The sequence below is a fragment of the Eurypyga helias genome, unplaced genomic scaffold (genome assembly GCF_000690775.1).
Source record: "Eurypyga helias isolate BGI_N326 unplaced genomic scaffold, ASM69077v1 scaffold6433, whole genome shotgun sequence".
Lineage (NCBI taxonomy): Eukaryota > Metazoa > Chordata > Aves > Eurypygiformes > Eurypygidae > Eurypyga > Eurypyga helias.
The window spans coordinates 7861-32723 of record NW_010239118.1 but is presented as its reverse complement, the minus strand read 5'-3'; the positions used below and the strand labels follow the sequence as shown (position 1 = coordinate 32723).

General features: G+C 39.1%; 1 protein-coding gene across 1 annotated transcript in view; it reads right to left on the bottom strand.

The window, feature by feature from the left end:
* SMG1 (SMG1 phosphatidylinositol 3-kinase-related kinase) overlaps positions 1-23553 on the bottom strand; it is a gene marked incomplete at its 5' end in the record, with an annotated part of 57195 nt that extends 33642 nt beyond the window's left edge. The window contains 15 exons of the mRNA XM_010148030.1: positions 437-555; positions 1012-1173; positions 1906-2036; positions 2593-2862; positions 3329-3430; positions 4093-4317; positions 5314-5487; positions 7602-7699; positions 8332-8404; positions 8495-8620; positions 9787-10000; positions 10734-10792; positions 13031-13167; positions 19364-19519; positions 23390-23553. Of these exons, the coding sequence (XP_010146332.1) occupies positions 437-555; positions 1012-1173; positions 1906-2036; positions 2593-2862; positions 3329-3430; positions 4093-4317; positions 5314-5487; positions 7602-7699; positions 8332-8404; positions 8495-8620; positions 9787-10000; positions 10734-10792; positions 13031-13167; positions 19364-19519; positions 23390-23553 (2210 nt within the window). The remainder of the gene's footprint in view (positions 1-436; positions 556-1011; positions 1174-1905; positions 2037-2592; positions 2863-3328; positions 3431-4092; positions 4318-5313; positions 5488-7601; positions 7700-8331; positions 8405-8494; positions 8621-9786; positions 10001-10733; positions 10793-13030; positions 13168-19363; positions 19520-23389) is intronic.
* Positions 23554-24863: the final 1310 nt, after the last annotated feature.

Below are 24863 nucleotides of genomic sequence, written 5' to 3'. Positions count from 1 at the left end.
GCAGGAAAAAACTATGGTTAAGACAGTAACCCCTGGCCTTGGAAAGTTACTGCTCTAGCTGGGATTACACTACTAAAAGCATTTTTTCCCCATATTCCCTACTGCCAGGTTTTGAAATCCAAGACTATACATCACATTGTGGAACAGTTCCATCACTTTTGATAAAATAAAATGCAATCTTACAAGTAAGATTTGGCACATCACTCATGGTCTGTCAAAAACTATCACAAACACATATTATTTTAAGAAAATTAATTATTTGCATAAGTAATAGGTAGGGATCAATTTGAGAAAAATTATAGGAGGAGAGTGTAATTTTTTTGCACAAGACAAACCAGAAGCATACAGCTGTCTGTGGTATATGACATGGTCACTTATGTACTTAATGATGCCACATAAAAGACAGTAAATAAGTAAAAGGAATGCAATATCTTACTGTTTGCTAAAAGTCCTTTACAAAACTTATGAAAAGATGGGAGAGAAAATAACGGTGCATATGTTTCCGATTTTTTCATCAGAACAGCCACTTCCAAAGCCCACGTCATAAGTAGTTTCCTTCAAAAACAAAGTATTAGTCAGTCTACACAGTTGCAGAAAGTTGTATTTCAATACAAAAAACTACTTCACATTACTGATGAGTATTGTACCATAACTCATTCATTAAACAAAAGGTTTTCTAGCATTAAGTGTCCCCAGCTTTCACAGCATTTTGGTAATAGAGGAGTGTAACTATTGTAAAAGGGTAGTTTCAGTGAGCAAGAACCCTTTTCAGTGAAGTTTGATAGCTCTGCTTTTACTGTACAGATCTTACAGTGGTTTCAACTTTTCTAGATTTCATGTGTAAGAACGAGCAGCTACTGTTTCCACATGTATTTCATTACTAATGTTTAAAAAAAACCCAAATACTTGATTGGCTAAATTTACCCCAAGTTTACAGAGGAAAATTATCCTGGTTTCTGAACTAAGACACTCTACTGGAAAAAAGTTTCCTGATTAGTAGGAAAATGTTACCTGGTATCTTGAGTAAGGTTGTCCTTCTTAAGCAGTAGCCCCAAAAGGTTTAGTATGATTGAAAAATGTTTTTTTGTTGCTGTGGTTACAGTACTTATAACTGCTCCATCGAACAGAGAAGGAGAGGAAGAACTGAGGCTACTGGATATGAAATGGTCATGCCTGAAAAGGCAATGAAAATCAACATATAAAACCACCCAAGATTAGAGATACTTCCTTAAAGTATACAAGAGGGGGAACAACAGCCACCACCACCTCCACCCAAAAACCCCCAAACAAAATAACCAAAAAACCCAGCAGGAAAAGCTAATGTACACCCATACAGTAACCACATTATGTCAAAAGCCAAGTACCTTGATGCCTGCTCTAGAAGAACAAAGCTACACCTTTCAATCTATCCATGCAGCCCAGTAACCTGGTTTCAACTGTCGCTGGTGTCATAACGCTTAGTGAAAACCCACAGAAGCCAAGAAATGTACAGAGTAACACTTAAAGTAGTGTATGCCCTGACTTGGACAACATTTTGTAGTAATAAGGTCCAGAATGTGTTTGAACCTGTTGTTTACATTTAATTACCTCTCCTAGATCTCACAGTAAGCAAAACAGTAAATAATCTTTCCTTAGTCACTTTCAGTAGAGTTCTCCCTCAGTTATCTCTAGTCAAACACAAGACTTCTAATCTGTCTCTGAAGAAAATGCCAAATTTTAAACCAGGGTATGCCTTCCTGGCTGAGATACAGACTCCCTGCAATTAATGAAAGTGAAAACAGATTAGGGAAGTTTGGGTAAAAGCTTAATTGTAACACCTATTTAAATTCATTTCTCCAACATGTTCTATTCAGATTAGTCCATCCTAGTGCTCTTAAAATAGTGATGAATTATTAATCTTCATACCTGGAACAGTGTGAATATAGTGTATAGAGTACCGCATACTGCACCGCAGGAAAATGAACTGCTATGTCACCATGAACTATCATCAGATTTTTACTCAGTAGTGCAAACACAGTTGGCGAAAGGGCCCACATCTATAAAATAATTGCAACATAAGCAAAGAGACACAATAAATAGGATCTGGTTTTAAGTGTAGTTTCCATGCCACTAATCACTGTGTTTTGCTTCTTCCAAAGGGAAATAATTTAACTCTACTAATTTTCTGACCTTGATTGTAACTATTCCCTCTTTTTAAACAACCTGTTAACAACAGTTTGTTTTTATTTGGAAAGATCTGTAACAAGTGTTTTCACGTGGCTGATGTGCTACTAGAGGACACATTAAAGCTGCTTTTATCTGTCTTAAATTTCAAAAAGAATTAGTAGGAGAATCTTAGAATCTATCCATGAATAGCCCTGATCAGATGCTCTTCCCTAGAAACTGCTTTTCATTATGCCCCCACTAGAGACACAATCCACCCATTCTGTTTCCCCTAGGTTTTAATCCTGGAAGGTTTTCTGTACCGTAAGTTAGGAAACAAATAAAATTATTTCAATTACACGTACTACTGGTGAAATACATTATGGTAATTTAAGTAAAAATGTTTTTTACACTTATTGCATAAACTTTATCAGTAGAGTTTTCACTCACCCCAATTAAGGAGTTTTTAGCATTTCCAATAGTACTTAGAGCACTGAGGTCAAATATAACAACGAACTTCGCATTATCCACATTGAGCATACGCTTCTTGAAAGAGTCATGCTGGATTTCAGAACAGGCCTCGGGAAGATGTAAACTGTAGAGAAGACTATTTAGAGCACAGGTCATTTCTCCTAGAATCAACCTGTAAGCAGTCTCCAAAACAGGAATGTTCTTCAGGCTCAATACAGCTTGGTACACAGCATGGGCTGATGCAACAACCTTGAGAATATACAATCATTACAGTAATAATTGATTAGCATGACATCATGAAATATATTAGTCACCAACATAGTATTTTAAATTATGTTTCTTTATCTTTATTCTTTTATGAATAGCCTAGTCTGATAAACATACCTATCCTCTGTTTTCTGTAGTTATGTACTACTTACTTACAGAATCTATGAATTACTTTTTGGATCACCCACATAACATGTTGAGTACAAAACCCACATCAACTAAGGACTCCTCTATCTGATATCATGGCCAACTTACCAACTCCTTATCAAATCTAAATGCCAAAACCAAGAGCTAGCTACACCTGCCTTTTCAGAAGCTTCATAGATATAGAGCGAGATTAAAAAAAAAAATACACTTAAGATGAATGAAGTTTTACAGCTTAATAAACATATTCCACAGGTGTATTACAACAGCCTTCATCCATTTCCTAGAAGACCCTTACTCTTACCTCTTTTTCCTTATGATAACGAAGAACAAGTAGTTTAGACTCTGGTATAAATAATTTCTCTACAAACGATGATGGCAGTTTTGTATTTATTTGCTCAACAATCTGGGGATAAAACCAAAATGGGTAAGTATATTTAACAGCCTGAATTAATTTTTATTAGAATGGATTAATTACTCTTTCTAGCTTGTATACGCCATTTCTAGAAAAAACAGCTCCCAGCAATGCAAGTACTTTCCCAAATTCACGTTCAGAGAATTAAGTTATTTTTTCAGGCCTTAAAAGCACAGCTGAGAGAGTAAGTTCCATGATTATTTTAGATCTACATGGGTTTAAGAGTTTGTCCCCTGTATGTGAAGAGCTATGTTTTGAAGAGGTCTGATTTCCCAGGTATTTTTTCCAGGTAAGTAGAATAGAACATACTAAGCAGGAAGATTCTGAAATTCATCAGGTGGTGTTATCAACTGCAGGGGCCAGAGAATGGCACTGTCAAACAGACAAGCCAGGCAGGGAAAAGAAAAACCCCAAAACAAACCCCATGAACATTCAGACTAAAGCTAAACACCACTTTATCGACAAGCCAAATGCATAGACAAGCTAGCAGTATGAGCTTTACAGAAAAGCGTAGAAGCATTATGAAGAGGAATTTCTTGCTTGTGGTCACGAAAATAAGTTTTAAATATTTATCTAATACACAAAAAAGCAAGGGTGCTTAGAAATTATTATTTTGCAATACAAAAACTGCAATAATAAAAATTTGTACAAACCAGTGTCAATAGATTCAGGACTGAAATGATATAATCAGTGCCACAAGTCTGACAGCTTTCCATTTGATCTAATCCGTATGTGATGACCATGTCACAGTGTATGGTCATGCTTGGATCTAGGCTGCCAAGTAAAACGCCAACACACTCGTTGGCAGCTGTAAGCACGGCTTCAGAAAAGAATACTTGGTTTGCTGCAGTCACACATCTCATTACCCTGTACAGAACCTGGAAAATTAAAAACACACCTAAATTAAACTCCATTGAAAGAGACATGGACTGCATCCTATCTAATTATATTCCCATCCATTTGATATCCTGTCCCATCACCTACTCTGCAGCTTGGTAAATTCTGTCAACAGAATATTCTGAATAATGCACATCATGGCACTACACTTCAGAAATATAAAGAAACAAACCCAAACCTTCTCTACTCAGACCGGTGAAGACCTAGAAAACCTAAATTCATTATTAGGAATTCCAAATGATGTCAACAGAACTCCTCTTGTAAAAGACAGACTAGTTTTCTTTTCTTGAGCTTTGGCCACAAGAATCCTCTGCAAATTAAGCCACAAATCACATAACTGTCTTCGCTTTAATTGGGAAATCCATACACTCACTTATCTGAAAAGTTTTGTCCCTGACAGAACTCTGCAAGGGCATAAATTCCAGTTGTGCAGCTCATAAAACTACCTGCACTCAAAATCTTACCTTTTTTTCTTTTTTTAATCTTTCACACCCTCTACAGTTTCTGTTACAGAAGCATAGCAGTTACTTAGCATAGTACATAGTATTTATTTTGCGTTTATATCATCCTATACTATACTTAAAACAAGAGGACTGTGCTATCAGATTTGAGAGGTAGAATTTCAGGATGGATAAAAATCCCCTACACTTAAAGCTGAACTTGTAATTTGAACTCAGTTTTTATAGCATCACAGCAATGTGAATAAATGGTAACAATATGGTTACAAAGACAGATAACACAAAGTAACCTAGCTGAAGTTAAAACGCCTAAAAAGTTAAGTTTCTGCTATGTCTCCTATGTGCCACCATCACAATCCATACCTTAATCTTTAATAAAATTCTTGTAGCATATTTCTTCAAGAAAATAAGTTAGCATATGCACATTCACATAAAACTCAAAACCTAAATAAACTCAGTGAACATCATCATCATATGGTGATAATCATGTCAACAACAAAGTAAAACTTGAATTCTTACATCAGTTACGTATGCTTCTGTAATTGGTGGTCCTCTAATTGGGCTGAAGCGTTCCCCAATACTCCTCACCACAGTACTGAAAACCCGCAGAAGTGCAGCCAGTTTAGGCAGTGATACTGAAGGAGGAGGAATATCTTCATCTACTGATTCCCCAGAAGCCACATGGCTGAGGTCCTACAGCACAGAATTTTATATATCAGTACACAACTCTGACAGTTACAATACATGCACAAAAGATCACAATATGAGCTTCAAAATACTATTCAGCTATTTTCCAGACATACTATAGATACTATCCAATTACAGATATATTTATCCAATATCTCTAACTTCACATACATAAAGATGGTATATAGGCACACAATGACAATAACAAATCACAGCAGTAGCGAGATGCTGCTCATCACTGCATCCAATTCTGGGGCCCCCAACATCAGAAGGATATAGACCAGTCGGTGCGAGTCCAGAGGAGGCCATGAAGATGCTCCGAGGGCTGGAGCACCTCTGCCATGGGGACAGGCTGGGAGAATTGGGCTTGTTCAGCCTGGAGAAGAGAAGGCTCCGGGGAGACCTTATTGCAGCTTTCCAGTACATGAAGGGGGCCCACAAGGAAGCTGGGAGGGACTTTTTACAAGGGCCTGTAGTGACAGGACAAGGGGTAACGGGGTTAAATTGAAAGTGGGGAGGTTTAGATTGGATATCAGGAAGAAGTGCTTCCAGGAGAGGGTGGTGAGACACTGGAACAGGTTGCCCAGAGAAGCTGTGGATGCCCCATCCCTGGAAGTGTCCAAGGCCAGGCTGGATGAGGCTTGGAGCAACCTGGTCTAGTGGAAGGTGTCCCTGCCCCATGGCAGGGGGGTTGGAACTGGATGATCTTTAAGGCCCCTTCCAACATAAACCATTCTGTGATTCTGTGATTAGTTTAGCCACTGAAACAGAATACTCCGACTATATCCTGTAAATTAAAACAGAGGCTTATGATGTTCCTGGCCCCCAGAACATGATCATCCATCTTGCTGCTGCACTGTTACAACAGTTGTCTGCACACTTTTCCACTCTCCTCAACAATTCTTGCCCACAAACTGGAGTCAGGATGTTTGAGCGGCCGTTCCCATCACACTGTTTACATGCAGCTACCTTGATCTGGAGACCATGAGTTTACTAGCAGGCTACTTCATGCCAGTTGGCATCAGTGCCTGGGAACATTCCCAGAATGCTGATCTCATTAGTATAGATATAGCCTTGGTCTACCCCACTGAGAGATAAAAACACACTAGCTGGAAGCACCTCCTCCATGATTTAAGTCAGCACGTTATCTTACAACTCTTCCGTGACTGAGAACAAACATATTGTCCAGCTCAGCAGACAAGTTGATAAGCAGCAACTTAGTGCACTGACTAATCACTTTCAACTGTGTGCCTACAGTCACAGCAGCATAGGTTTGTGGGCTGGACGCTGCCAGAGGGCTGTGAATCCTAACTCATAAAGCTGTACCATCAGAAGCCTCGGTGTGCAGGTAAGCACACTAATAAAATCAAATTATTTTTTCTGCGCTGACTGAAAGAGAGATTATGCTGGAAGTACCATTTCACCTGTAGGATCTACATGTTAACATATCTAATATACCATCAATTAGTAGTTATAAGCATATATACATGTGAGTTCATATACCTTAAGAAAAAGACACTCTCCCCCAAAACCAAAACACTTCCTTCAATGACAGCATCAGATAAACTCTACACCCTGTTAACTAAGCAAAGGTTACAAAGTTAAAGCAAAGTATATTAAATGAATATACTTTAGTTTTCTATCAGTGACTGCTGCATTATTTCCTGCACAATATAACCTGTTACTTCATTGAAAAAAAAGAGAGACTTCCCATTACTCTATGGAAGCATCCTCCTCCGCCCAGCAATCACTTCTGAAAAATTCTGGAGTTGGATAATTAGAGAAAATACCAAGGAAAGACTGTGAAATGTCTTCACTGCAGCTTTTTAAAAATGAAGCCATTCCTGTTTGGTTAATTGTCTTCATTTTTACTATAAACATGATATTCTCAATCAACAATGGCTGAAAGCCTGGCTATGATACTATTTAAGTAGTTCATGAGGATTTGTGTAGAACTGCCACTGTACATGCCTTAGACTGTAATTTGTCCTCTTTTCCCCAGGAAAGCCATATGATTTTATTTTCTACAAATGTAACAAATCCATAAGAATCACATCTGTGAATTTAATTAAGAAATCCACAACAGTTAACTCTGGTATATACCATGAAGTCTTGTTTACCTCAGCATAAGCTTCCATATCTTCTAAAAACTGACCCAAGAGCGTGGTAGAAAAAGTAAGATCAGCCACCCAAAAGGGCTCCAAGCTCTGCAGCCATCCTGTATAAAAATACCAGGACAATTGAAACAGGGGAATAAGGTAACGTAGGAAAATTACATTTCAGTTGCATAGTGCTGAGGTAAAGGTTGCTAAGGTAACAGAAGGTCATCTCCATTAAAATTTTTACCTAATTTGGTTTTTACAATAAATATCAATTGTATTTCCCTCTTCTGTCCCTTTGACAAATTAATTTTGATGTTCAGACCTGCCCCACAGCAGTTAAGCATCAAGGATACAGGAAACTTAACAGACTTGCTGTGAATAACTGCTGTAACTATAGGAGGAAGTTAAATGCCAGTACAGTATCTATTTAGGACAAAAATCTTCTAGAAATACACAGGAGAAAAATATTCTTCTACAGATAATATATTAGATCTATAGAAGTATTAAAAACTGTTTAAAAATGACACTAAACAATGGATGTTTAAATGTAGCCTGAATAAAGCATCCCCATTGTTCCAGATGTAGCACAAATTGGCAAACGCAAATTTACTAAAAAAATAGGAACAAAGTCTCTTGTTACATAGCCAGAACTCATGTTGGTTTTAGGTCAACTTCCGTGTCAGCAGGACCAGGCTTGGTCCTACTGCAAGCCAGAGCGCACCACATCAACGACCCCGGCCAAACTTACCAGACACCTGTTGCGTCAACGATGGTTTCTGAGTGTGATCTATATGCCACCCAACCAGTATGTCCACTGTGTCCTGGAAAGCAATTACAAAAAAGTTTATTACCCAATCTGCCACATGAACGTTTCTATGCAAGAAAGAAAACAGAGGACGAAGTGCGCTTACCCTAAAATTGGTGCTGAAAATGTGTGGGTAGCATCGGGACACCAGAAGGATGCACTTGACACATTTGCACAATAACTCTGGTGTATCCACGTTTTCTAGGATGGACTGCAGGCTGGTCATTACAAGCTAAAAGGTAAAGCAAAGCCACTAGACATTTCACTTCATTAAAACAACACGTGAAAAGTTACGATACCAGACACATTTATTCAGTGTTGAATACTTTTTAGCAAACTACTTTGATTCAAACAACAGAAACATCTCAGTAGTCTTTCTGCAGGAAGGAAAAATGCAAAGAGTACCACATGTACTGCACGAAAATAATAATTTCAAGTAGGCATTTGCTTCAAATATGGCAGACCCAGGTTCAAGGCTTAGGGACACTGTTTTCTTTAATTCCATAGCCACAGAACAACTTGTTCTAAGTTCCTGTTTCTCCTGCCAAAGCTTTGTGGCTCTGTAAAGCAAACTGGAGCACAGATCTCCACACATCACATTTTCCTCAATCCCTTTAGTGGCAGGGAAGGATACTGGGAGGAACAGGAAAGCACACCTGATGAACACGTGGCTCAGAGGCTGGTGCCAAAGGTGGAATTTTGGGGTTTTTGATCATGTTGAGGTTTATACGGCACCAGGCCGGCTGGCAGCAGATGGTGTGCAGCTGTCTCAAGGGGAAAAACGTTTCTTTCCCACAAATTGGCAGGGCTCCTCGAGAGGGCCTTAAACTAGGTTTAAAGGGGGAAGAGGTTAAAATGACTAGTGCCACCAACAGATACCCAGAGCCTGGAGAAGAATCGCATGTCATCAGGAGAGCTCCTGGCAAACAAAACAAGAGAATTCCAGAGGCTCCAGTAAGCATGCAGACTTCATCAGGGCCCCATCTTAAATGCCTCTGTGGGAACACAGGGAGCATGGGGAATAAACAAGAGGAGTTAGAGACGCGTGCACACATAAGGGGCTGTGACCTCAATGGCATCGTGGAGACATGGTAGGATGGCTCCCATGACTGGAGTGTCAGAATGGAAGGATACAGGCTCTTCAGGAAGGACAGGCAGAGGAGACGTGGAAGGGGTGTTGCTCTCTATGTCAGAGACCAGCTGGAGTGTGTGGAACTCCACCTGGTGATGGATGAGGAGCTGACCAAGAGCTTATGCTCTTGCTACCTCCCAGCTGCAATTATATTTATTTATTTTATCAACATAGCATTACTTATTGTTCATTCCAGTTTAAAAAGTCAATTCAAGCATATCACTGGAAAAAATCATTAATAATCTTGTTTCAAGTTTTAGTCTTACCTGCATTAAAGATGAAAAGGCTTTCTTTTCTCCTACAGTCTCTAGTGCTTTGTAGGTTGCACACAAATAAAGAAGTTTAACTTCATCTTTTGTGGATGAGCTGAATTTGCTAAAAATCCATTTAAAGATCTTCTCAGCCTCGTAGCTCAGAGAAGCACAAAGAAGGCCAAGACAGCAAGCTCCTTCCTGTCTCAGTTCTTGAAGCAATTTGCTACTGTATTTTTGGAGAGGAAAAAAAGAAATGCAGAACCTCCAGACATGAGAGCCAAACAGAAGAAACCATGAACAAAGTAACACATTTTCTGAAATGTATGCATGAAACTGCTTCTCCCCTACTTAATGGCAGCAGTGATGAAGATAAAATAAAAACTAATAATCTGAAAATTTCTATGAAATATTATTTCTATGGAATAAACCAACTTGAATGAACGTATGCAATAAATAGGCCATTGCAACACACTATCCAAGGAAGAAACTTCTTAACATACAGCTGACTTTGGATAATAACATTGAACTAAGCTCCAAAAACCCCCTACACGCCTAAGCTCCCTCTACATATGCTTTTAGTTGGATGTAAATGAATTAGCCGAGGTTGTAAAGAAGGTGAGTTCAGTATGAAAGCTAGACAACCACAGCAGCACACTACTACACCCAGGTGGATACACACAGCTGAGACAGACTTCACATTACCCACAACATAAAAGCTACACTTGTGCATTCAGATTCCCTGAGAAGTGTACCCTAGACTGTCTAACAGTATGGTTGATATGCCCATCTTAACTCTCCCCCAACTCTCTCCTGTTACTACAAAGTCTCGCCCATGCACAATCAGTGAATTTTTCTTTCAACCTTCCCACCCCACTCCATTTCTACACTGAAATCCAAACCTAATGCTGTCATTAGCTTCCTCTTTAAAGCCTCTCAATTGCCTCATTTTTCCAGCTTACCTTTCATTGAGTACATCATGAATAGCAGTCAGGATATTATCCAGTTGTTTAACCAGTACCTGTGGCATGAGATACATACAAGGCATAAGCATGATGATGGCACGGTGACTTCTGCAGACCAGGTCCTGTTTACCCCCACATCAAAAACACCACTGCCAATTCCGTTTGCTAATAGAATGCTATTATGCTTTCCATGGCCACTGCAGACTAGCACGAACTATATTAAGCCATACTGCAATATTATCCTACATGTTATATTTCATATTTGTTTACAGCAGCCACAAAAATACACTGGCAGCCTGCTATCAAGGTTTGTTCTAAGTTTAGTTCTTGCTGATAACATTACATCACAAATGGAAGACTCAGCATACAGCTCATCAGTAGCGTCTCCTGAAGACCCAGTCTCCTATACTAATAACCAAGTGTATCAGCAGAATATTTAGTTGATCAGGTAATACTACCTGATGTATTAACATTTCTCCTTTGGCAAACATGGCTTTCAGAGAAAGTCTATTCTGTGGGGGATGAAACATTATTGATGAATCAGTGCTTCTCACTAAACACAACCAGAAATACTTGTTTTCCTAATACACACTGAAAAAACCCCACACATTGGTGAGCCAGTTGTAAAAGAATGCATTAGCTGCAACTGCGTAAGATATTAAATCAACAAGAAATCTTCATGTTAATAAAAAGGTTTGTTCTCTCTTCTCAGAAAGGTATCAATAACACAGTGGATGTTGTCTAGTTTTTCTTAAGTTTTGGGCAACGTCACTCTCTTGGGAGTGAGGGGGGACAGAAAGAGGAACACAGGCTTGGCCCCCTCAGAACTCACAAGTACCTTTTTAAAAATGTGCCCGTTATCTGCAAAAGAGGCTACAAAAGGGACAGGAGAAGGCATCCACACCACCTAGAAGCTGGAGCACGATGCCGTTACATGACAATGTCACTGCCTAGTGATTTTTACAACTTTACTTTGTTGAACATACATTTCAACCCCGAGATTGAAAAGAACTCTGCTAAAATACACTTAATCAAGACCTGCAGGAAGCTAGGTTAAACATCATCCATTATAAAGCTTTAGGCTTGACATCGCAGATGTCACTTGAGATCTGATCTTGTTCTCATTAGCAAGCTGGGAGGAGTTTAAAATTTCTGTGACGAACTTTTAACATTCTGACCATTAACAAGTATAAATTTTGTCACCACTGAGTTGTCAGAATGGCAATTCCAGTATATTCTGAGAAAACCAATAAACTCAAATAAAATGCAGTTAAAAGAAAAAAGAAGAAAAAAATGCACTGAGAATAATGGAATTAATAAAACCATCACAGAATAATTGTGGAGAGCATTTTCTCCCCAAACCCTTGCATTAACAAGGGCTTTGTTTCAGAGGAAAGCTGAAGCTAGGGTCGCCCATGGTCTGCTCACACCTAGGCAAACAGAACAGAGTCTCAATGTTCAAGTGTCACAGCTTTTGGCTAAAAGTACAATTACCACAGTTAGTTAATATATAATGAGAGAATGAACCAACTTCTTATAAATACAGATAGACACATAACCCATAACTGAAATTTCACAGTATTGCCTGTAAACAAGCAGCAGAGTATTAAACTATCACTTCCTGCCTTTTCAATACTCACAGAACTCCTAAGCTCAGTAGTGGAGATGTGTCAGACAAAATACTCATAATATTTCACTTCAAAATAAGTAATATTAAAACCATATACAAACAGTAGGACTCATCTCCCTCTCCCACCCCACCCTCAGCCAATCCTTAAGAAACACCTGAGGATATTAGACAGTTCATTATAAAACCCAAAGGTGTAATGAAAAGACTTACTCTGTTCTCTTCCCATAAAGGGGAATCCACACACAAAGGTGTTTAGCTAAAAAGCTGAGTAACTAACTCTAAGATGCACTATTCACAAGACTCTATAAATATCTACATATTTTTAATTTAAAATACAGAAACAGTTCAAGAAAACAACATGTTTTACTTCCCTTTTCCTCCATTTCCAGGGGATATTGGTAAGACCAGTCAAAAAACCCACATGCATGACATTCATTCCTACAGCTCATGCATTCAGTAGTTTGCTTCAGGCAATACGTCGTAAGCAATCATGCAATAAAGTTTCCTGAATGCTGTAAACAGCACAGGCAATCCAGGAATACACTCTCCTTTGCTGTGGAAGGAATTTCCTTGCATATGAGTATCCCAATACTCAGATTTTTTCAAAAGACAGCTTCATAAAATGAGAAATATTCCAATGCTATAGAAAATAAAAATTACTAACCAGTTTGTTCTCTGGTTGCTGAATGAATTCTTTCAATTGCTTTACAGTAGCCAGTCTTCGGTCTCTGTCGTCTTCCCGAGTAATCCTCCGAAGAAGATTTGACAGTCGAGACTCGTCAGAATAAGACAACGATCGCTCTGAAAAAGAAAAGGCAACTATTTCTTTTCTCTGCAGCATTTGATCACTAATATCTGCACTGTCTAAAATGTGTATGTGTGGACCTAATAAGCCATATTAGTAATTTGAGCAAAAAATAAAACAAATGGAACATTATGTGTTTTAAAGCTAATATTAGAAAATTAAATTTAAAATCTAATTTAGCTACCAAAATATTTGATTTCCTCCAGCGGACAGCCCAGTACCCGGGTAGAGCTCATTCAGAACTAAGCAGAAGTGTTTTATTTCTGCACAAACACCTGGATTTAGTTTTCTTCTACATAAATGGAACGAAATAAAAAGGGTGTGGTAAGCTCAAATCAGACTTCTGACTGAATATATAAACAAAAATAATTCAACAAATAATATTTAAAGAAAACACTGTGGAAAAAAACAAGCTGCTTCTTGAAGCGAAGAACCACATTTAAGCTCAAGCAACTAACAAGAAAGAAGATTTTTCTCTATCATTTTGGCACAAGAAAAAAAATGATGAGTAGTCTTCTGATAGTTAGCAGGGTTCTATTTTGAAAAGGAAAACAGATCTAACTCTTCCCCTATTAAGGAACAAAATTATACACTGTGCAGAGGGCAGTGTCTGTCAATTTAAGTGGATCGTTATACAGGAGAATTAATGTCTTCCTAAGAAAATATTCCTTTAAAGTTGACCCACAGTGCTATTGATACCACTGAAGGTCACAACTCTGTTTACCTGATTTAGGTACAAATTACAATTAATTCATAGGAATGCTTCATTTCCCTCATTTGCAAAATAGGAAACAAAGTTTCTTTTGAGAAGTTTAACATCAGATCATTCATGGTGATTAAGAGGATTCAAAGAACTTGAGAGGTTTCTTAGTCACCGTGACTCTTACGAGAGCACCTGAGACAACTACATTTTTTTTCCTCGGGTATGTTATACATCAGTCATTAGATGAAGGTAACCATAAAGGCACCCTGGTCACAATGGAAAAAATACTGACAGAAGATGTCTGGCAGCCTGGGAACTGCTACCCTGAGAACCCAGCCTGGGAACCTGGAGCATCCTTGAAGAACTGGTAAGAACCTGAGACATGCTGAGAGACCCTCAATGAGTGCAAGTCCAAGAAACTGCAACAACAAATTTATTGTCTGGAAAGGTGAAGAATAAACTGTAATGGTGCAAAACGTCCTGGAAAGCAGCAACTGGCAACAAGTATTGGCTGCTCATGTTTGAAACACAGACTGGGAAAGCAAACTGTGGTCTGAGAAAATAGAGAACAGCATCGGCTATTGGCCTTCCCAGGTGAAAACCAGTTAGTGAAAGCTATGGGTGGCTCCAGGCAGTTGTGTCCTATGCCTCCTTATGTCTCTGTAAAAATAACTCACTTTCTACCCAAAACGGAGCTTCTCTGAGAGCTCATGCTACAAAGACTTTGCTACGCAAGATCTCCTGGGCAGACAGGACCCTCGCTGAGGACACCTGACTGACTCCAGGCTCTGAGATGCAGATCATCTGTGAAGTGAGACTGTCATCATTTGGTCCCACTCCTGGGAGAAGTTTGGTGAGTGCCATAACTGGTAACACTTTGAATAATGTATCTATAAGTGTACATATAAGTAAGTAATCATGAGTATATACTTGATTTACTAGTGGTAATTTGTAGTAACTTGTAATAAAGAAATTTAAGAAACAAAACCCTTCTTACCCCTGTGTATTACAGAATCCCATACAGATCCACCACAGGCCAGCAACTCTTACAGGTCATGACATCATCTACAGGAAAGCATGTCTTCTGTATTATAGTCATGACGAATGTTCTCAAACTTACTTTCATGTCTTTGGTTTTTAAACTTTAGAAGACAGTGTGAATAAAATAGGCTTTGATAATCTGTTTCTCACCAGGCTCAGCAAACGTTAAACATCAGTAAGTCTGAAGGATCAAATCTACACTTTGTTCCTAGCGAGCACAACTACACAAGGCACGTTGAGATGTATGCGACAGGCATGAAGGCCACTTCTTTTAAGATGTTACTGATTTTACAGAGGACCAAGGCATGCATACTCATTTAGGAAGAACTTTCTTTTCCTTTGCTTTATCTGGAAACAAGAGTCTCCAGTAGCAGACAAAAAGCCACATGTCTGGTGAGAAACAGGCAAGGAATCATGATCAGCAAAGACACCTTCTGAAGCAGGATCTGAGGTCTTCCTCAGTGACAGCGCTAGACTAATGAACTATGCCCCTGCTAGACGATCACAGGTGTCTGAAGATCTCCTTGTGTTTCTGTCCAGAGTTGAGCTAGCAACTGCAGTCCAAAGCCTGCCTGCCAACAGCCAAAACTTCAGAAAAACAGACCTAGAGCAATTATCCACCCAAAAAATTTGATCAGGCCTAGGTAATTAAAAAAAGGGACTAGCAGAAAGAATGCAGCCTGCCTGGGGGCATATCATGCCTACCTTTTTCTTAAAACCTGGGCAGTAAGTGGTCACCAGACCAAGGAAAAGAATTTTTTTTAAAAAAGTTCAAATGAAATAGTCTGGAAACAAAACATATGCAAACAATAACAAAAATCCTTTTAAAGCTTGGTTGCAATGGAATCCAACAGCGACTACGGTACACAAAATAAAAAGTACAACTGCTAGTCATGGAAAATGCCACACGAAAACAACTGCTCTGGAAGTACTGTGTTCTACATTACTGAACAGATCTTGAAAGCTTAAGCTGAACAGAATCTACACACACTTATTTCACTATTAGATTGTCTATGTATGAAGCCTCTCAAAATAGCAATTTGAATCTGTCTTTGAATAATTGAGTGCATTGGCTGCCCCATAATACAGTCCTTTCCAAGACACCAGACATGCCTCATGAGAGAGAGAGCAGTCTACTCTACAGGATTGCTGCAGCTGCACTCAAGCAACACTAACCCAGACCAGGAACGCACAGCACACGCCACTCTGTCACCCCTGGTTTGCAGTGATCTCTGCCACTCAGGAAGCACGTGGGGAGTTACACCAGCACAGCTGGGTTAGGTCACTACCTACTGCTCCTGAACAGCAAACCAGTATGCAGTGTTTGGAAAACATTCACAGTTATTTTTATTAAATAACTTTTTATAACGATACTCCAGATCTTCGCAAGGTCCCTAAAAAAAGTCTCCCCTCCTGTCCCAAAGAATGTTGGCCAACTTTTCAGTGTAGATGAAAAGTCAGCAGTAACTATAAGCCTTGAATCGACTAAATAAATCCACAACTTGCAACTTTTTAGTGTTGTCTTCTCTGTGCTTATCTTTTTTTGTAATCTCTTAATGGAAAAGGAAATTTATTTTGAAATATGGTTGTGCTGTTCTACATACAAAAAAATCCTAAAACCAGAACTGTATGACTAAAACGACCACCAAGGTTACTGGTATGAGGCACATTTAACTGCCACTAGAACAAGAAGTACTGTTCAAAACTCTACTAAAAGCGGCTTTGTTTTTATTCAGTTAATATCTGATGAACACTGGCATTATGCCCTGAGAGTTTAAGTGTTAGCTGTCTGTTGAGCCATAAGCATAACCTAAAAAAAAAGATAAACTAGCCAAGAGCATGACAGAAGCTACACTAATCACAGTACTAGTTAATGAACCTGTAAGACTCCCACTTTGTGGAAGCAAGGTCTCAGCCACATGCTCGCTCACTCACTCACAGAAGACTATTTTAAAAACTGCTTAATGCACACACTAACAAACAAGAAAATGTAAGAAGTTAAAAAATAAGATCCTGTTGCAACATAATCCCACAATATTTTGAAGGAGATAGGAAAAAAATCAAAGTGACTTTCTGAAACTACACAATCACAAAGACAGCTCAGTCAAAAAGAAACCCTTGAAATCTGGCATCTAAAGGACAGAATACGTACAGAAGAATACAAGTCAGGCAGCAATTTCGGCCATCCCGAATTATAGTTGCCAACATTTTAAGGATTAAAGAGGTGCTCATGTACAACAGTCTGAATTTTCTGCCAGTACTAATAGTAAATTCACACACAAGCCCACTACCAGAAGTATTCACACAGAGTTCTCTATTAGACAATTCTTTGTTTCCTCTACACAGACATTATTTAAGACACTAAAAAGACTGAAGAATTTTTATATCAAGACACCAGAATGGGATTATGATGTCTGAGTTTAACTCATTGTGGTGGGTTGAGCCTGGCTGGGGTCCAGGTGCCCACCAGGATGCTCCATCACTCCCCTCCTCAGCTGGAGGGGAGAAAATATGATGAGAGGCTCATGGCTTGTGATACGGACAGGTAGAGGTCATCCAGCACTTAGCACCACAGATAAAACAGACTGAGCTTGGGGAAAAATTAATTTGTTACCAATTAAATCAGTGTAAAAAGAGAACTAAATCCAAATCTTAAAACACCTTCCCCCCACCCCTCCCTTCTTCCCAGGATCAAATGGGGAATGGTGGTTGTGGTCAGTTCATTGGTGTCTCTGTCACTCAGAGGGAAGACTCCTCACACTCTTCCCCTGCTCCAGCAGGGGATCCCTCCCACAGGAGAGTCCTCCACCAACTTTTCCCACGTGTATCCTTCCCACAGGCTTCAGTTCTTCACAAGCTGCTTCAGCATGCATCCTTTCCGTGGGGTACCATCCTTCAGGAGCAGTCTGCTCCAGCCTGGATCCCCCTGGGGCCACAAGTCCTGCCAGCAAACCGGCTCCAGCCTGGGCTCCTCCCTTCACAGGGCCACAGGTCCTGCCAGGAGCCTCCTCCAGTGTGGGCTTCCCACAGGATCCTGGCCTCCTTTGGGCATCTCCACCTGCTCTGACGTGAGGTCCTCTGTGGGCTGCAGTTGGGTATCTACTTCACCACTACCTTCTACAGCTGCAGGGCACAGCCAGCCCCACCACGGCGCTGCACCATGGGCTGCCGGGGAATCTCTGCTCTGGTGCCTTGAGCACTTCCTCCTCCCCCTCCTTCTCCACCGACCTTAGCATCTGCAGACTGCACTCTCTCACATTCTGCTCGCTCTCTCTAAGCAAGAATATACTTTTCTGGCTTTTTTCCCTTCCTAAACATGTTATCCCAGAGGCGTTATGCCTGTTGCTGATGGGCTTGGCCTTGGTCAGTGGCAGTTCTGTCTTGGAGCTGGCTGGCATTGGCCTATTGGACACAGGGAGGCTTCTTGCAGCTTTTCACAGAACCATCCCTCCAGCCCCTCTGCTACTAAAACCTTGCACCAAAAGCCCAATACACTCATTCCAAAGATCAGGCTTTTGCAAGTCACGTCACCACTTGCATCTCAGTTCTTCCAACCGCAAAGCACACTTCTTTCACATTTTCTTTCCTCTAAAATATAAAATCCCTGAGGAGAAACACCATGTCCTCGTATGTTTATAACGTGCCTGGCGTAAAGCAGTCACAGTTTTTGTCAGTGGCTCAACTACCACTTATACCAAGTGATGCAATAAATGACAGTGCTTAGTCATAACAAAGTTTCTATTTTCATTCAGAAGTCCTTGGAACAACTTACTTTTTCCTTAAACTATGTTTTAAACCCAGAGAGTGGGAAAAGTGAAGCTGTCTTTCTCAAAAAGATGTGCCCAGAATTCCTGTACCCTCTTGCCACTCTGATTTTCCTCTCACTGCATCTCCCAAGAACTTGCCCACATTCTTACGATGCCTCCAGCTCCTCCCTGGCCTCTAACCCTCAGCTGAGCAAGAGGGAGCACGAATTGTGGCTGGTGCAGGAGTACACACCCACTGACTGATCAGCTGGCATGATGTGATGACTAGTTCACCTGCAGGCCAGTGAGAACAGGTAACGGTTGAGCTCATCACTGCATGTTTTCCTGCACCTGGGACTTGCTAATTAACTTTTTGCTCAGGTATCAATTTTCAACAGTTCTGAGAAAATTCTCCTTCGTGGAGCCCTTGATCTCTTTCCCAAATTTGGCTAACCTGAATAAGGGTTCAAAAGCTATTTAAAGGAAATGGAAAGATTGACAGCTAAGCCATATAGTAGAAAGACCTGCCTAACCTATGAAGGAAGTCTCAGTGCAGGGAACAGTAAACATCAGATGACAGTTTCCATCAGCATCATCTAATCATATATCACAAACTGAAATCCATATAGATTGCCCTCATATTCTGAACACAAGAGAGGTTGCCAAAAGAGATCTTCTCCTGAAAAACTGTGGTATCCTTACCCTGTGATTTCCTCATGTCTTTTGTGGCTAAAGCACGATTCCCATGCGGAACACTGGTAAAATCAGGATTGGTCACATTGTTAACTCTCAGCTCTTGCCCCAACGACTTCCGACCATAAGTATTTTCCCCAGATCCTCCATTGACACTGTAGCCTCCTGCAGAAAAATCACCGTGAGATTAAAACAGGCTGTCAGACCATATATTTAGCAGGGTAGTACATTATGAGTTATTAAATTCATATGCAAATTAGCAGCCCTATCCTCTACCACCTTCTTTATCTTCCTTTTTCATTTTCACATGCAAAACCATTTTGTTATCCCCTTAAGTTTCCAGGTCACATATTCAGAATCTGATCAGTCTTTTTGAAGCATATGAAAAAAACTCTACAGCAATTAAGTTTAACATCAATTCTGCTGTATTTGGGGTTTTTTTATTATTACTTTTGACCCTGTATTGCACAAGGTGCTTCATGTCAAACTGCTAGTACACACGTCTAGATGCATTCACTTACTCGCTCACTGATTACGCACATGAAATTTCCACTCCATTTTTGTTATAAATCCACCACACAGGGTCAGTAAAATGGACAGAAAAAAGGAGAAAGCTTCTAAAAAGCCACAGATTATTTACACTATCATGAACAACTGAACAACTCTCCCTAAACATACAACAGTCACTATTTTCACACACCAACATTATCTTAATCATACACGATCCACTTGGGAGATACATGGTACATCTTTAGTAACAATATAAAACAGAAATAAAAGGGTAATTTTGAGTAATACAATTATTTTTACTCATAGATCCACAGGAATCTGCATACTCAAATGATGAAGCCAACTATTTTTCCAGTTTGCCACATCACTTTGAGGGGCAGGTTCTTCCTCTGCAGTGCTGTGAAGTGAAACTGGCCCCTGAGCCTGCCCAATACTTCACTCAATGTGTTAGTATTCCACTTTCGAGGCAACTGTTCAGGCAGCTTCCTGAAGTGCCCTCCCTGCCCGAGACAGGCAGGAATCAGCTAATAAAACTAAAGTCAGCACAACAAAAGATATTTCCACAATTCCACCTGTATCAGTGTATAAAAGGAAGTCTGGGGAAAAGGAGAGATGGCGCTCTGTAAAAAAAGGCAGCCTACTGAGACTACAGGATGGATGAAAACATAAGTTCAAACATGAAGGCAAATCCGGACCTTAGTAGGTATAAATGAATCTTGAAGGCAAAGCTTTTTCTCAAAAGCTGTGAACTACCACTAGACATCTGTGTATTACTACACACACAGAAAATCCTGTGCAAAGTCTCAGCTGTAATCAGTTAATTAAAATTACAGTAAAGATAATTCGTGTATATTTGGATTTACAACATTAAACTCAAGTTACTAGCATGTCTGCCACCTTAATGTTATTTTGTCATAACAAATCAACACTGTCCCATGAAGTAAATTACTTCTAACAGCAATAATCCTATTTATGACTAAACAGAAGTGTATCACTAAAATTCAAAGCAACAAAGAATAATTTAACTGAAGATATCAGATAATCACGCATATAGACCACAAACATCAACTATCAAAATCAGACATACTACCATATACTATTGGAGTTCTTACAAGTTATTTCCTACTTTCCCTCTAGCAAACACAAAATCCCAGCTATTCTGGTTTTCTGCAAAGGCATGTAGTATTTCCTACAGCATATCTGACTTTATTTTAAATGAATTATCACAAACCTATATTCTCCCACTTGACATATAGATGGTACATCTTCGGCAGCAGTAAAAAACAAATTGTCATTTTGAGTTATTAAAACACAGCAGGGCAATTGTTTTTTTTGGCAATAAGACTGTAATTAATAAATTATAACCCTCCAGTTACCTGTGGGTCTGAAGTTTTTTAAAATCCTAACATATATAAATTCCGTTCACTTCCCTTTAAATGTTACATTTGAGACCAAATAAGAGTGTCATCAGCTATGTCACTTAATTTTAGCATTACTATGCAGATACCACGACATGGAAATATTAGTGCAGTATCTTTTCAGCAGTGAGGACTCTTGAGCACACCACAGAGCTACAAATCAAAAGGGAGGAAAGTGTTGCAGGAATGGAGAAAATCTCATCTATAAAAAAACCCAGGAGCCTTTTATTTCATTTTAAAAACTTAAATCTGCAAACTCCCCTGTCTTCTTTTTTATAGTAAAGGCAAGAAGACAAAGGGGAGAGATCTAATTGCAGTCTTCAACTAGTTAGTGTGCAAAGTTATAAAAAAAAGACAGTCAGACTAATCTCACAGATGCAGAGCAGGAGGACAGAAGTCAACAGTCGTAAATTAGAGCAAGGGAAATTCAAACTGGATATAAGAAAACAATTATTTACCAGTAGAGCGGTAAAGCACTAAACAGGCTGCTAAGAGAGGCTGCAGAGCATCCCACCCTGGGAGGTTTTCAAATCTGAACAACTTCCAGAAATTATCAAGTTGAAAGTCATTTTAATTATCAACACCAGAAACTGGGCAGAGGAGAGAGTATATTTCAAGGATTCTAGGTACTTATGACATATGACTATCCAGGATAGAAAAGCTGTCAGACTCCAACAGATTAATTAAACTTTAGTAAACACAGAAACTACTCTACATCTGTAAGCTTATAAAATTCTCCAAAAATAAAAACAAACTAGAGGTATTCAGAATTTGGTTTTATAGCACAGAATATCTTAATCATCTCTTTCCAAGTCACACCTGAACAAAGTATCAGTTAAAGTGCCGAGCTAGCAGCAACATGCCCTATAAGACAGAGTACCTGAGGGGGAGAGAGGGGCGCTGTTCTTTACAAACAGCACTTTCCCAGCAACCTCACACACTATCTTAATGAATTAGTCTGAAACTTGGTATTTCACTATCCTGCCAGTACCTTCTTCAAACACTAGCACACTTCAAAGTGTAAGAATAGGTTACTACGCCAGCCTGTGTGAAACACAGTAAAACTCCCCATGTTAGCAGACACAGTGACAAATATACCCACTTTCTAAGCAGTTTCTCCGTTAAAGTTAACCAAATCTTAAGGTTCCCAAGGTATGCAGATAAACAAATACCTGCTTCATGCTGCCATCTCCTACTAACAGTACCTACTACTTATAAAAAATTGCATCAGCACACCCAGCTGTAACTTCCCCCAAGATGTCGCAATTCCTTATAGATAGTTACAGGGCAGAGAATTAGGAGTGCGAATGCTTTCCAGGTTCCTGAACAACAACTCCCACAGTAATATTACTGAAAGGTTTTTTTCTAGTTTGGCCTGTCAAAAAAAATTTACATAGTCTAAAAAGTGACTCTGGAAGTAAAAAAACCTCCTATTTGATATCTGTATTTGGCAATTAAAAAAAATTCAGAATATAGATTTCTCTTTCATAAAGGTCACAAAGATACATGATTTTGAATTTTCAGCTATTTTCTAGTGAAAGTATTTCCATTCTCAACAAAATAGCCAGGGGAAAAAAAAAAAAATCTCTGTATGAGCCATATATCATGCAATCTATAGGAGCTCAGACTGAGGCACACGGAAGTAAAAATTCCTATTAATGACATAATACAGATTTGATTCCCAAATTAAGATTCCAGTTTGCTGCAGTAAAACTGCAATAGATAATATATCAGATTAGTAGTCCATTTAATCATTTTCAAAACCAGCAGCAGTAAAGTGTTCAGGAAGAAGTTACAACTTGCAGACCAGACACATCCAGAACCCCATACTTCAGGAAAATGTGTATCTGTTAATGCAGTAATTCTTCTCTTACGTTCTCCTAATGTAACTGCATTCTATTCTCACTATTTCCACCAATCACATAATTTCTTTGATCCCTGATAAATCTCACTACACAGTGATACCGTAGCAATGAGCTCTATCAGTTCATCGCCTTCTTTTGAGGGGGAAAGGGGGGAAAGAAAAAAAACCCTCTACCATTTCAAGTTCACTGCCTTCCTCTGAAAGTCCCCTCACAATTTACATATGAAACAGCAATCTGTGTACCTTTTTCTTCATTCTGTATGTCAGTGTGGACTCTGATATCATCGTGTCTTTGTCGAGACACCACAGCTGAATTTGAGGGTTGTAATCCATAGGAGGCAGAACTGCCCCGATCTCTGGATGAAGAGTATTTTAAATTGTCCTGGTCAGCTGATGCACTGTCAGTTCTATAAAGAGAAAAATATTTTTTTTATGTAGAGTACAAGGAGTGGGATTCACATTCACTTATAAACGTAACATACTTAAATGACAATCCCAAATGTACTATCCTGTGTTAAAACAGTTGTATGTCTAACCTGTTTCTTAAAAAGTGACCTTAAATTCACACTGGGATTAGTATTCACTAATTATTATAGCATCATGCAAAGGAAATGCATTCTAGTGTGCCAGTGCCATCTCTTGGGATGTCTTCAAGGCTCTTTTCAGCTAAATGCCTATCTGAGACACAAGGAACAATTACTTCCCAGAAGTGAAAAATAAATATAACCAGGTATAGGTATATACCACAGCTAGGCAATACAGTGCCTACCATTTGCAAAAGTCATTACTGATCCACACACGAACACTTACATAATAGGATATGGGCCTTACCGTGCAAGGTAAACCCACTTAGTACATGGAGGTGTTACTAGCATGCAACTGATAATCGATGTAGGAATCACATACTGACTTTTTGCAAAACAAATTCCGAAACAAGAAAACAGGCTTTATTGTTGAAAAAAAAAAAAAGTGGAACCTAAATTAAGTGCCATTATCCTTTAGAGTAAATGTCCGCAGATAAAAAGTGCATTTAAAAAAACTGCAATAAGTTTAAACCACACTCATATTAGGAAACAGATTTACAGCCAGGAATAAACTTACATACAAAGCCATTTCATTTTTACAAATACAGTAACATTAATACACTAAATTCGTGCACGAGACTTCAGAACCTGAATTCAATCAATCACTTCAAATGCACTTAGAAGCAATACTGGTGGTTTCACATGAAAATCTCTAAAATAATACCCTTTCAAAACAAAATCAGCAGAACTTGTTCAACTCAAGTGTATCTGGAGTCACACTACTCAATTTACAGAGAGCTTTTCCCCAGCAAACTCTAAAGATCTACTAATTTTAAGGTTTGGATAGTTCATTTGATTATTTAACAAACAGTAGGACAGATCATTCCTTTTCATTCCTGTAAATTAATGACAATTTGTGTAAGGACAAACACCACATGTTCTTGGGAAAAAGTCTTTCATTTTTACTTTTTAAGCGAACACTGTGATTAAATCTGGTAGACAAATTCAGGGAAAAGGAGTTAAATATATCTCAAGGCCAAAAGGGAAAAAAACAGCTAAAATTTTGGAAAAGCAGTTGTTACTAAGCTGTCCTGAAGGCTTGCTCTGTTCAAACATAGCTCCTCCTCAGTACCATTGAAGAGTAATACTGTGAGGGTCCATATTTACAAAACCAACTGTAATTAAAGACAGCC